The 11,998-nt window shown below is 42.3% G+C and overlaps 2 protein-coding genes across 2 annotated transcripts in view; both read right to left on the reverse strand.

Moving 5' to 3' along the window:
* Window positions 1–689: 689 nt before the first annotated feature.
* On the reverse strand, window positions 690–2,455 carry SARC_03540 (hypothetical protein; the record flags this gene model as incomplete). The annotated part of the gene is made up of 2 exons (XM_014302667.1): window positions 690–977; window positions 2,279–2,455. The coding sequence occupies 2 exons, from the start codon at window positions 2,453–2,455 to the stop codon at window positions 690–692; spliced, it is 465 nt and encodes a 154-aa protein (XP_014158142.1).
* A 5,957-nt stretch (window positions 2,456–8,412) lies between these two features.
* The window catches only part of SARC_03541 (hypothetical protein), a gene marked incomplete at both ends in the record, with an annotated part of 7,368 nt that continues 3,782 nt past the window's right edge, over window positions 8,413–11,998 (reverse strand). Inside the window, 4 exons of the mRNA XM_014302668.1 lie at window positions 8,413–8,646; window positions 9,306–9,428; window positions 9,686–9,864; window positions 10,234–10,369. Of these exons, the coding sequence (XP_014158143.1) occupies window positions 8,413–8,646; window positions 9,306–9,428; window positions 9,686–9,864; window positions 10,234–10,369 (672 nt within the window). The remainder of the gene's footprint in view (window positions 8,647–9,305; window positions 9,429–9,685; window positions 9,865–10,233; window positions 10,370–11,998) is intronic.

The raw sequence follows: 11,998 nt of genomic DNA on the forward strand, positions 1-11,998 counted from the left end.
TGTTCTCCTGGTACAACACCTTGTTCATATACTATCCCCCTCGATTGGGCTGCAGACCTTCGAAAACGTGCTAAATCTATCCCTTTCATCTCCCCTTAACTCCCGGCCGTCGCCCATCATCACCTGGTATCTCCCAATGCTACCTCCACAACAACCGGCACTGCCCCGTCCTATATCAGTATTGTTCCTAAGGCTGTCCTTCCTCGTTATATGTCCGCTGTCTCACCAACAAATGGCAATCCCCCTCCACCCTTACTTCCTCCTGTAGCAGCATTACCCTTAACACCTAAACAAACACCACCTGTCATTATGCCTACGCCATCTACTTTTCATACCGATCCTAGTGATGATCATATTGACTTTATCTTTCCTAGTTCACCAGCACGTGTCATACCCCCCATGCCTACCGCAGTCCCACTTCCACGTCCACAGCCCGTGTACGTGGAACCTCGCGATCGACCGCTCCTCTCCGACACTCGCCGCATCGCTCAAGCCGAACCTCGCAACACTCCCCTACTTTCGGATCGCCCCCATTATCTAGCACTACCGCCGCCTACGCCCCTTACATCTTACACACTCCCTCATTTCTTCACTTTGAGACCATGCTTCAAGAGCCCCACATCACGCTCCTTCTTGCTAACACTACACGTCATCAATGCACTGTTCCACCCCAGAAAAATTCTCGGTACCTACACCAATGCCGACATCCCATCCGTCCATTCTAACTCATCTGGATGAATACATTCTCGCAGCTCGTTGCCGACACCGTGAACCCCCAGTCCCTTCAGTATTTCTCCCGAGCCCTCTGACTCACCGAGCCTCGCGTCCGAACCCTTATTCCTCTCTCTCCGCCTGATGATCACTCTATAGATTATCAAACCATATACGACTTCAGATCTGTTGATATCCACCCTTCTATCCGTTCTCTGTCCCAGACGACTGACTGCAATTTGTCTCGTCTTGACGCCGTCAATCTTCTATATCCCAAAATCCCGAAGTATTAGGCAAGCCAAGTCTCAACTCGAATAGTCTAATTGGGAGGCAGCCATTAAGAAAGAACTTGTCGCCCGTGGCCGTAATGAACTCGCCGATCTTATACCTACAACCGACGTTCCACCCCGTATACGTGTTATACATTCAAAATATGTTTTTATCATCAAACATGATGAAAATGAAACTCCGACCATCTTTAAAGCTCGTCTCGTCGCCCGTGGTGACCAGCCACAACAAAGAGATTCATTTTGAAATACTTATGCCCCTGCCGCCACGTCATGTACTCTTCGTTCATTTTTCGCTAACGCGGCTTTCAACGATTTAGATGTTTTCCACATTGATGTGGATACAGCCTACTTGTATTTCCCACTCGACACACCGGTCTATATGTATTCCCCGCATGCAGCCTTGACTTGGGATACTACAAACCGCTTCACATTCTTCGTCTAACATGAGGTCTCTTTTACCACAAGCAGGCTGGTCGTCTCTGGAACATCGGCATCGCTGCCAAACTTAAAAGGTTGGATTTCATTCGATCCGATTATGATGAGAGTATGTGGATTCATCGTACTCGCCCGATCATTGTCGTGCTTTACGTGGACGAAATTGTACCGGCCTTTCCACATGACTCTGGTGACAAACAGTGGCTCGCCAGCATTGAGCAAATTCTACAGCCTCAAATTCCTTGGCCTTGCTTTTCACCTTGTGGGTCTTCGAATTTGACAGCACGCCCACGGCATCACCATTGATCAACATGCGCACTTAAGGTCTCTCCTCAACGCGTTTCCCCTATCGAATACGTAAACCAAATACACACCAGGCAATGGGGATCATCCAGTCAATTTTGTCGAATTCCCAGCTCTTATCCGCCCAGGTTTCCGCCAGCTTTTAGGCGCACTCGGGCTTGCAGTCAATCTTACCCGTCTCGACACGACATCTCAGCTACCCTAAACCAACTCGCCTCTTTCGGTACGCAACCAACCGAGGCCCACATGCTAGCCCTCGAATGTATATTCCATTACCTCCGTAATACCTTGGACTATTCCATTACTTATAAGCGCAAATTGTCCGATCAGACATTTGATTCTGCACTTATTGCTTGTACCGACTCGGATGGGGGGGGGTTGCCGAATGTCAGCCAATCGCAGACCGATACACTTATTTGCTTACATGGCTCACCCATTTAACGGAAGAGCCATAAGCAGAATACCATCGCAATCAGCAGCTCGGAGGCTGAATACGTAGCTATGTCTGAAACAACACGCAATATTGCGTGGGTGCGTACCATTGCTTCGGCCATGGCGATATCCATCACCAAACCCACCAACTCTTTTGCGACAACCAGTCCGCCATCAAAATTGCCCTCGGTACCGGAACCCCCAAAGGTATCCGGCACATCGCTACTGGGCTGGCTTCTTGAAAGGATTCGTGTTTCCTTTAGAAGGACTGGTATTCTTTTCATTTTGATCACCGCGTGGATTGTGTCCGCGACCTTTGTCTCTATTCCAGTATTGGTTGGTCGTGTGGGCTGCTTGTCCCTTTTCGGTCGATTCACTTGTTGACGATTTGTATAATTTTAACTCGATGCTCCCTTGACGAGGGCAAACTTCTGCTTCTTTTGTATGACTACTCGAAATGTCTCGGCGTATTATCCGGTGATGTCGCGGGCTTCGCGATGTTTGTTCTCGACCAGTGCTGATACAGCTGCGCCCACTTTAATGTAAATTAATATCGTAAATATGTAAAATATCTGAATTTAATTCACAGACAATCCCCTGTATTCCTGTAAGCTGTTATTTAGGGGTGTTACAGAAAGTTGCTGACTGATTCAAGCCTCGGAGGAGCAATTTTTAGTGAGTAATATGGTCATTGGTTACCAATTCTGCCCCTCTCTCGTACCATCTTGGCGTGGTACTCGGGCAAGAGCGTATGCTGTCATTAAATTTTACACACTGACAAAAAAAAAGTTTTACATGTTCGCCAGTGGTGACAGGATGCTCTGGTACTGCCTTGTTCTGGAACCACTGGGAAAATGCTAGGTTGTTGCGAATAGGGTGAGAACTACGATAGTTCATCAAGAATGTGGGATGGGAGTAGTCAGTGTGTAGATTGCCAGTGTTCGCAAAGGCCTGAAAGGCATTTGTTTGAGATCACAAGTCTGTGGTAGTCGGATCCTGGGCTAAGATTTCCAGTTGCGATGCCTGGAAGCCAACCTGGTTTTGCAAGACAGTGATGACACCTTGTTGTTGTTGCAGAAGTTGGCAAATTTCTTGGTCCGCCATATTACGAGGTGATCTGCCGGGAGGAGTATAAAGTATACTCTAACGGTTGGCCGCGAGGAGAACAGATGATTAGAAGGATTTTCTGTTCTTCACTCTTATACCCTAATAGGGTAAAAGTTCAAAGGAATCATGTGAGTGGAATGACAGAATGTGATATTATTCCAGGAACATGAAGACTTAACCTAAATAGCAATTGTAAAAATAAAGTCATTTTTATGTCGATCTTGTATATGTGCTTATGAACGGCTCTTGTATAGTGAGGCTGTGCGACCGAAATGCCGACGAATAGAAAATCACACGCACGAAATCAACATTGCAGGATATACATTCAAAGGTGGGCCGGATGTGCAATTACTTAGCAAACACGATCAGTGGGATAGTACCAACTTATCCCGAAATATGAATGCGGCAACTAGCATTTTTTTTTGCGCCATCGTATTCTAATAATACATCCAGTCGATACCTTCTGGTTGGACTAACCGCCGGAATACTATACAACGCGCTATTTTGTAGCACACGCGACGTAACCGAGTGTCAAAACTATGTAAAAAATTGATATGACCATTGTTTTTGACCTCGTGCAATTTTGCGATGCCACGCGCCATCGAAGTGAGAGCAACAGCTATTATTGTGGTGAAAGAACGGTAGTTCGGAGTCACTGAATTTTTGTTCATAATCGCACCTCTTCCGGATCCCGCCCACGGCCTCCGCTTTCTGTTTGTCCAAGAAATATATAATAGAAGGAACCTGCATACGACTGGCACCGGTAGAATATTTGAATTTGTAAACACATACTCGTGCATGCCTAAGCACTAAAACTCCATTATTCAAACATGATTATTCAAAACAAAAAGTTGATTTAATTCAAAACAGTATTAAACATATCTGCTCAAATGTAATTAATGTGCTTTCATCGGGTATACAGGCATTAACTCTTCATACGGTAGTCGTCTCCCTCTAATTTTATCTACTCGTGTACTCCTTTCGTCTTAAAACCATGTTTATCTCTACTCGCACGGTCGTAGACCTCGCGTATGATAATGGAAAATCCGTCCGAGGAGTCTGTGCAGATATAACACGTTTCTTGTATCTGGTCGGAGTCAAATCGCACGAGGTTTAGCAATCTGAGTGTACACGCACATTACATATATTCGGGTCTGCTCATTCTTTAATACTTTCTCCCATTCATTCGTGTGCAGTCGCACGTTGTGTGCATATGTTGTTATCCACTCCCGGCCCTAGCCTTACACGTGTTACCCGGCGTATTAGCATCTCATCTTTTTGCTAAGAGGTGTGTCGCGATCGATCTCGCAGTTGCTAGCAGATCCCATTACTTCGGGTTCGCCATCCCTTTTTAGTGAACCACCACACAACTTGGCAGCCGACGTTGTAATCGTAGTGTTTAGTCGAAGTGTGACCAACAAAGGTGTATTGGGAGCGGACGCGACGCGGATGGTCTCGGAATCATGCTGTGGCAAAATGCAGGAGAAAAACCAGTAAACAGGGTGTTAGATTGATGGTAGTTGAAAGTGCGACGCACCCAAAACTTTGGGACTGAACTGCAGTTCGTGCCTGCGGACATTTCAATTAATATCAGGTTCAAGTTAACCAAGACAATTTATGAAGGGAAGACCAATGACAAATTAACGAGCGCTTGGCTTTGGCAGCGGCAGGCGTCACGTTCCGAAATATAAAACCTCTCATAAGGTGAAGATGATGCAAGCGTAGGGCAAAAGTCCGCGAACATCGCGAGGGCTCTTCAACTGAAATCCATTCCTATTACCTAGCTAATTCGCAAAAACAGATATGGACATAGATGTTTTGGATCCGCACTGAGCTATCGATCAACTTGCGGCTAGGTTTCATGATGTAACGACAGCGGTATTTTAGGTGAGACTTTGGAGAATGGCCCAATAGTCAGTAAGATACGATCGAATGGCAGTCATTATGTATATTGCGCATTAGCAAAATATTTCTCCTTGATTCCCATTGCCCGCCCGTATTGTCCATATCATTCTAACTTTATACATATTCGTGCCATCGCAACCACTTGGGAAAGCAATGCTGCATGTATTATCGCACATGAATATAAAGAGAGGTTTCTTGTGGGTTTGGTGTAAGGAAGTACACTTCAAGCTCACATTACCTGACTGTGAGTGGGGTTGTCCTTCAATTTCTCATAGTCAACTACAGGCGCCATAGGCGGCTCTTGCTCTACTTCCTTGCACTTCTGGATCGTCTTAAGGCTCTGGACGTCGTGTTTGTTGGTAAATGATTTAAATAGTTTGCAGGTCGATGTTAGTCACAAGATACCGTATAGTTCATCCCGTTTACAAAGTGTGTCAATTTATCTAATAAAATATATAAATTTATACAATGAGAAATAAAAACAAAATCCTGATATGTATTAGGGACGTGACCCAAATTCATCACTGCTCATAAATCCTGGATCCATGTACAAGTTGTGCACCTATTTCTACTAGCAGATGTAGCAACTGAAATTCACACTAAACGATTGAAATCACTAACGTGTATAACAGCAAGAGGTATGCATGAACCTGTACCTACGCTAAAATTATCATGTTTTATATTGAGATGCCGAAGAAACAGCACTTATTGAATACCTAGTCAACAAAATAATTACCTCGCCTACGTTGTCAAGTACCATCCCCACAGGTGTCATGCCAGGTTGACTACTGGCTGGCGTGGCTACTGTAGAATTCTGGTCGTCTGGTTGACTGGGTGAAAAGGCTGCAGGAGTCGTCTTATCGAGGGCTTCATCTGAAGTAGTAGACGATGCACCACAAACGCCGTTGAGAATACCAAGGTTTCAAAAATTGGTTACGATGTTACAAAAGAGGATAAAAGGCAAAGGGCTTAATCTTTGATAGATAGTGCAAGTTAAAACTGATAACAGATATATCCAGTCTTTGTGGCTAGACCATGTTTTACGAACAGTATCAACGACCCGCTCAACCCACTCACCTGGTATCTGCCTTTTCTGTACATTCGCATGGTCATTGAAACACCTTATCTCTACCGGCAAATCCCCGCTTGCTCTATGAGATACATGATATCAAGAAAACGAATTGAAAAGCAACTAGTGTCAAGCAACGATAGGTTAAGATAGTCATATTCCCTTGTACCTGTATGCCTTTTTCTAGTTGTTATATAGCTCCCCCATGCAAATACAATGTCCTGGGACCGTCCGATAATACCATACTACCGGGTAGCTGAGTGCGTAGTTAGTGTTAACTTGCACCACTCACAAAGGTTGAATAAGGTAGTTAGTGCTGACTGCATGCGAGGGTACCCTTGTATATGCTAAATGGGTAGTGCTGCATCAACTCGCCCTCCTTCGATGACGTCAATTACCATCGACAAACAATAATATGGAACGAGCAGATTCGTTTCAGTATGTGAATTCAAAGTTTATTGATACATACTGCTCGCGCGTACGAAGGTATATTGCGGCTTTTGACATATGCTAGCTGATACTGCCACTAAATCGACACACCCTCGCATTAACTTCAGTACAACTTTGTATAGCCTGATACCCACTCAGTAATATGACATTCTCATACTCTGTCTTGTGATGGCAGCGAGGCTCCGTGTTGACCATAGCGGTGTTTGCATCAGGAGCAACCCGTATAGGTTTCTGACGACAGCCGCAGGCGTCATTCTATAGACATTGAGATACAATTAAAAGCAACGGTGAAAATATTTTAAAATCACAAGCACATATCTGGGCCTGAAGACCAGTATCTAGTTTGTTTGGAGAATAGCTTAACCTATCGTTTTAAGCCAGTAGACACGATATACAGCCAAGTCCGAGTGCTATCGATGCCACAGTCAGCCTAAATAAGCAATCATTGCACTTCTTATTCTGGGCAGTCGCACGAGCTCTTTGTATGAGAATATACCGCACTCAAGCTCAAGGTTTTCAAGATAACATCATGATTCCAATTCATTCTCGTATTCATTCCGGCTTCTTGTGTAGTTGTTTTGATATATTATTTTGGTTCCTGAGCTGGTTGTGTAGTTGTTTTGACATACTATTTTGGTTCCTGAGCTGGTTGTGTAGTTGTTTTGACATATTATTTTGGTTCCTGAGCTGGTTGTGTAGTTATTTTGATATACTATTTTGGTTCCTGAGCTGGTTGTGTAGTTGTTTTGACATATTATTTTGGTTCCTGAGCTGGTTGTGTAGTTATTTTGACATATTATTTTGGTTCCCGAGCTGGTTGTGTAGTTGTTTTGATATATTATTTTGGTTCCTGAGCTGGTTGTGTAGTTGTTTTGATATACTATTTTGGTTCCTGAGTTGGTTGTGTAGTTGTTTTGATATATTATTTTGGTTCCTGAGCTGGTTGTGTAGTTATTTTGATATATTATTTTAGTTCATGAGCTGGTTGTGTTGTTGTTTTGACATACTATTTTGGTTCCTGATCTGTTTGTGTAGTTATTTTGATATATTATTTTGGTTCCTGAGTTGGTTGTGTAGTTGTTTTGACATATTATTTTGGTTCCTGAGCTGGTTGTGTAGTTATTTGGATATAGTATTTTGGTTCCCGAGCTGGTTGTGTAGTTGTTTTGACATATTATTTTGGTTCCTGAGCTGGTTGTGTAGTTGTTTTGACATATTATTTTGGTTCCTGAGCTGGTTGTGTAGTTATTTTGATATATTATTTTGGTTCCTGAGCTGGTTGTGTAGTTGTTTTGATATATTATTTTGGTTCCTGAGCTGGTTGTGTAGTTGTTTTGATATATTATTTTGGTTCCTGAGCTGGTTGTGTAGTTGTTTGGTAAATTATTTTGGTTCCTGAGCTGGTTGTGTAGTTGTTTTGATATATTATTTTGGTTTCTGAGCTCACTCTTCTACAGTATGGAGTCTGCACTGGATACTACGCGTAAATAGTAGATATCGAAATTTTGTTGCTGGCAAAGTAAATTTGAAATCAAACCCTACCTAATCTTCCCTATATGCCACTTTTCCACCTTTATGTCGAGAGATAAAAATAGGCGCACGATAGACGTACTTAGGATGTGCCAACGGTGAAATATGTACTCATCTTCAATGCCTATACTTGCAGCTTCTCGTGTGTATACAATACCGACAGCGCAACTGTCATCGATTTCACAATACAGGCCAGTATAGGAAAATATTAGCTATATACGACTTGAGCTTCACATACAATACCGATCGCAACTCTCCTGTCAACTCTGCAATCCTATCAAGTCGAGTAGCGTTGAGTGCCACTTGAGCATCGAGTGCTTGGGTTGATTCCTTCAGGTGTTGAGTTAATTCAAGCATCTGCGCTCTGTGTGTTTCTGTCTCCACTCGTAGAAGTTTTATCACTTGAAGCCAATGCTGTAGTAGAGAAAAATGTTCTGGATAGGTGAATGTCAAGAAACACACTTCACATATAGCACATGTGACAAGCGTATGGCAACCCTATGTGTATTTCCAGCGAGTTGCACAACGTACCGACTCATACGCTCACTTGAAATCAGATTCGAATAAAATCATGAGTCATATTGATTGGTACTGTTGGCTGTTAGACACAGAAGGGATTGATTTGCGACTTCTTGCATATTCAGTATAAAACTTGCCAAGGTTCAATACAAAATGGCTCCATGCATTTGATAGCATACATTCTCAAAGCTCATGCACACATGTCCTATACGCACACGCTGATAAAACCAACCGTATCGTACCTACACGTAAATGTACATCACTTTTAACAGACTCGCACACCAACATAAGCATATGATAGAGTTCACTCAACTTGGGAAAAGCAAGCTCGTTTGCAGATTTATCGGTGAACACGCATATGTACACATCTGCACATATACCTACACTCACCTTACAACCTATAGGTCAATGAACACAATACAACGAGTATGAAGAAATATAATCGTATCATAAGTGGTTTCAGACTGTACGTTCAATTTGTTGTTCTTATACACGAGCATAAGCTATGTTGTCTTAAACACACATGATCGTAGCTTCCACAAGATTATTCACACCTCCTTGCTCTCACTCGTTTTTTGCGTGGACACATCGTTCTGCTGATTCGCATTTGCATTTGTAGCGTCATTTACTTCGAGAGCGGCAGTCGCCTCCAATATAGATTTCTCCAATTGAGCATTCTGATTAGATAGTGTAGAAGATGTGCTCACTGTAGATGACCGCATGCTGAAGCATCAGATGGGCTATTAAATTCTATGAAACATAAAACATCGAATGCCAAAGGACGAACTAACCTCGCAAAATGAAAAGGTTCAAAAGGGTTGGCCATTCGCACTTCAGTTAGCGAATCTTTTTATACAATGTCAAATCGATGCCACTTAAAGGTTACTTATGCCAATATGCTCTATTCACTATACCTGTGTACATACAAGCCTACCTGTTTTCTCAATTTCGCAATCTCAGCGTTGCCGTTGTCATTGAGCTCTGCTGATTGCTGAAGTTGCTGTCGCAGTGAATGAGCTATCGTTCGATACAACCACAACACATCATGTAGTGTAGATGAATTAGCTTTCAGCTGAGGTGGTGTTAGCCGGGGGTTGATTAGAACCGTCTTAACTTTCAGCAATTATGCGATGGTACTATTGTTGCGCGTAAAATCAGTTCTACACAAAGCATTAAGGAGTATAAAGGTGATCGTACGTAAAACTACAGGTTTGATAGCTCGTTTCGTTCGAGGTACAGTTTAGATGTAATGAGGGTTCTGAGAATTGAGCTCTTAGTTTCCGCTTAAAGTATGCACGAATCAACAATGTCCGGGTGTAATTCACGATGACCTCACACACATTCATCCTCTGAAGATATTCAGCGGCTGATGTCTCAAGTATACCCCGGCATAGAAATACTCGCACTTAGTGTACCATGGCAAAGATGACTTCCCTGAAAACCACATACTGACTGGTTCAACAAACGAGATAAAGCGCATACCTAGACTTTCAACAACTTCCAGTGCCTGGTTGTTATTGTTGACTGTAGCTCTGAGTTCATCGCACTGTGATGTTAGCTGCTGCAGTTTTTCCTGCATCTCCAGTTCTTTCTGTTTGGTATCAGTGTCCTTGGTTTCCTATCTCGGGATATAGAGGTGATGAACATCATTTTTTTCGATCTCGCGTAACATATAAGAAGGAGTATATTTCGATTCCATACTTTCTTGGAGTTTGGCATACATATGACCGGTCATGGCTCGGAGAACAAACTGATACTGACAAGCCGTCACCAGCGGTGTGTGTTGGCTGATTCTATTTTATCAGTTGATTCGTAAACTCAGTTAAGCATAGATAGTAAATATGCGTTCACGCACTAAACACGTGACTCTCCGTTCTTACAAACCCAACTGGACAACAATCGAAAATAAATTGATATACGCAAGTCGCACCACACAAGACCTACCCTAGAAGCCGATTCTTGTTCGAGACAGCAATTCTTCAGCTGCAAAACGAATAAAAGTCAGATTGCATCCGAACACATACGGTGATTATCAAAGTTAGCATAATTTTACATCGACACTCTTTTGATGAATTGACGACATCAAACGCGGATAAATATTTAAATAGAAAGTGAATCTTCGAAAATGGAAGAATTTAACATACATATAATGTATAGAAAGAGTTATGAACAGCTTGAGTCACACTTCAGCGCATGATGTTTCTTTCGTTGCAATTAGCTGAAAATAGTCCAGTTTGTAAATATCATGCTCACTTACGTTGACTTTCTTCAATTGGAGGAAAAGCTCAGATACTTGACTGTCTTGTATTTCTGCGCTAAGAGTCTTCCGGGTCTAAGTGATGAATACAAGAATGATACGATCTAGTATCAGGTAGTATTTCAAGCTGATGAAACGAGGTAGTTGCGTTGAAAAATGGTTTAATTTAGGTATTTATCGAAAGTGACTTTGCATGAATGCTAACAAGTATAGGCTACATGGGACGATACAGTGAGTATATGAATAATGACAGGATATCAAAAAGATACAAGAGAATTTCCGGGGTAGTACACTCAAAAGAAGCAAATTGGACCATATGAAGAGACATGTGAAAATTCACAGGGCAGTACACACACACACACACACACACACACACACACACATATATATATATATATAAATATATATATATATATATACACACACACACACATATATATATATATATATATATATATATATATATATATACATATATATATATATATACTTCTGCATAGATTATCAATATTGATTATTATTTTTTCATAGCACTTTGCCCAACACAATCACATCTCGAGAGCCGAGCCACAATTCTCCAGGGGGCGAGAGTTATATATATATAATAAGGCACATGAGGGAAAATATAGAGCCAGTGTACCAAGGACAGATAGACTAACCTCCAATCATCTTACGAAAGCATAGTGTTATCTATATTTAATTTCTCTAGTATGATCTTCTAATATCATCCTCACCTCTCGTGTCGAGACAGTACAATGTAGGTTTTGTTGAGTATGTGTGTATACTCATATACAAAGGTACACATGACACACAAGAAAACACACACATGACACACAGGCACCACCCCCCCCCCCCCCGACTACATATACGCACGCACACACACATGCATGCACACATTCAGTACACACACACACACACACACACACACACACACACACACACACACACACACACACACACACAACACACACACACACACACACACACACA

The sequence above is a fragment of the Sphaeroforma arctica genome (assembly GCF_001186125.1).
Source record: "Sphaeroforma arctica JP610 unplaced genomic scaffold supercont1.182, whole genome shotgun sequence".
NCBI lineage: Eukaryota > Ichthyosporea > Ichthyophonida > Sphaeroforma > Sphaeroforma arctica.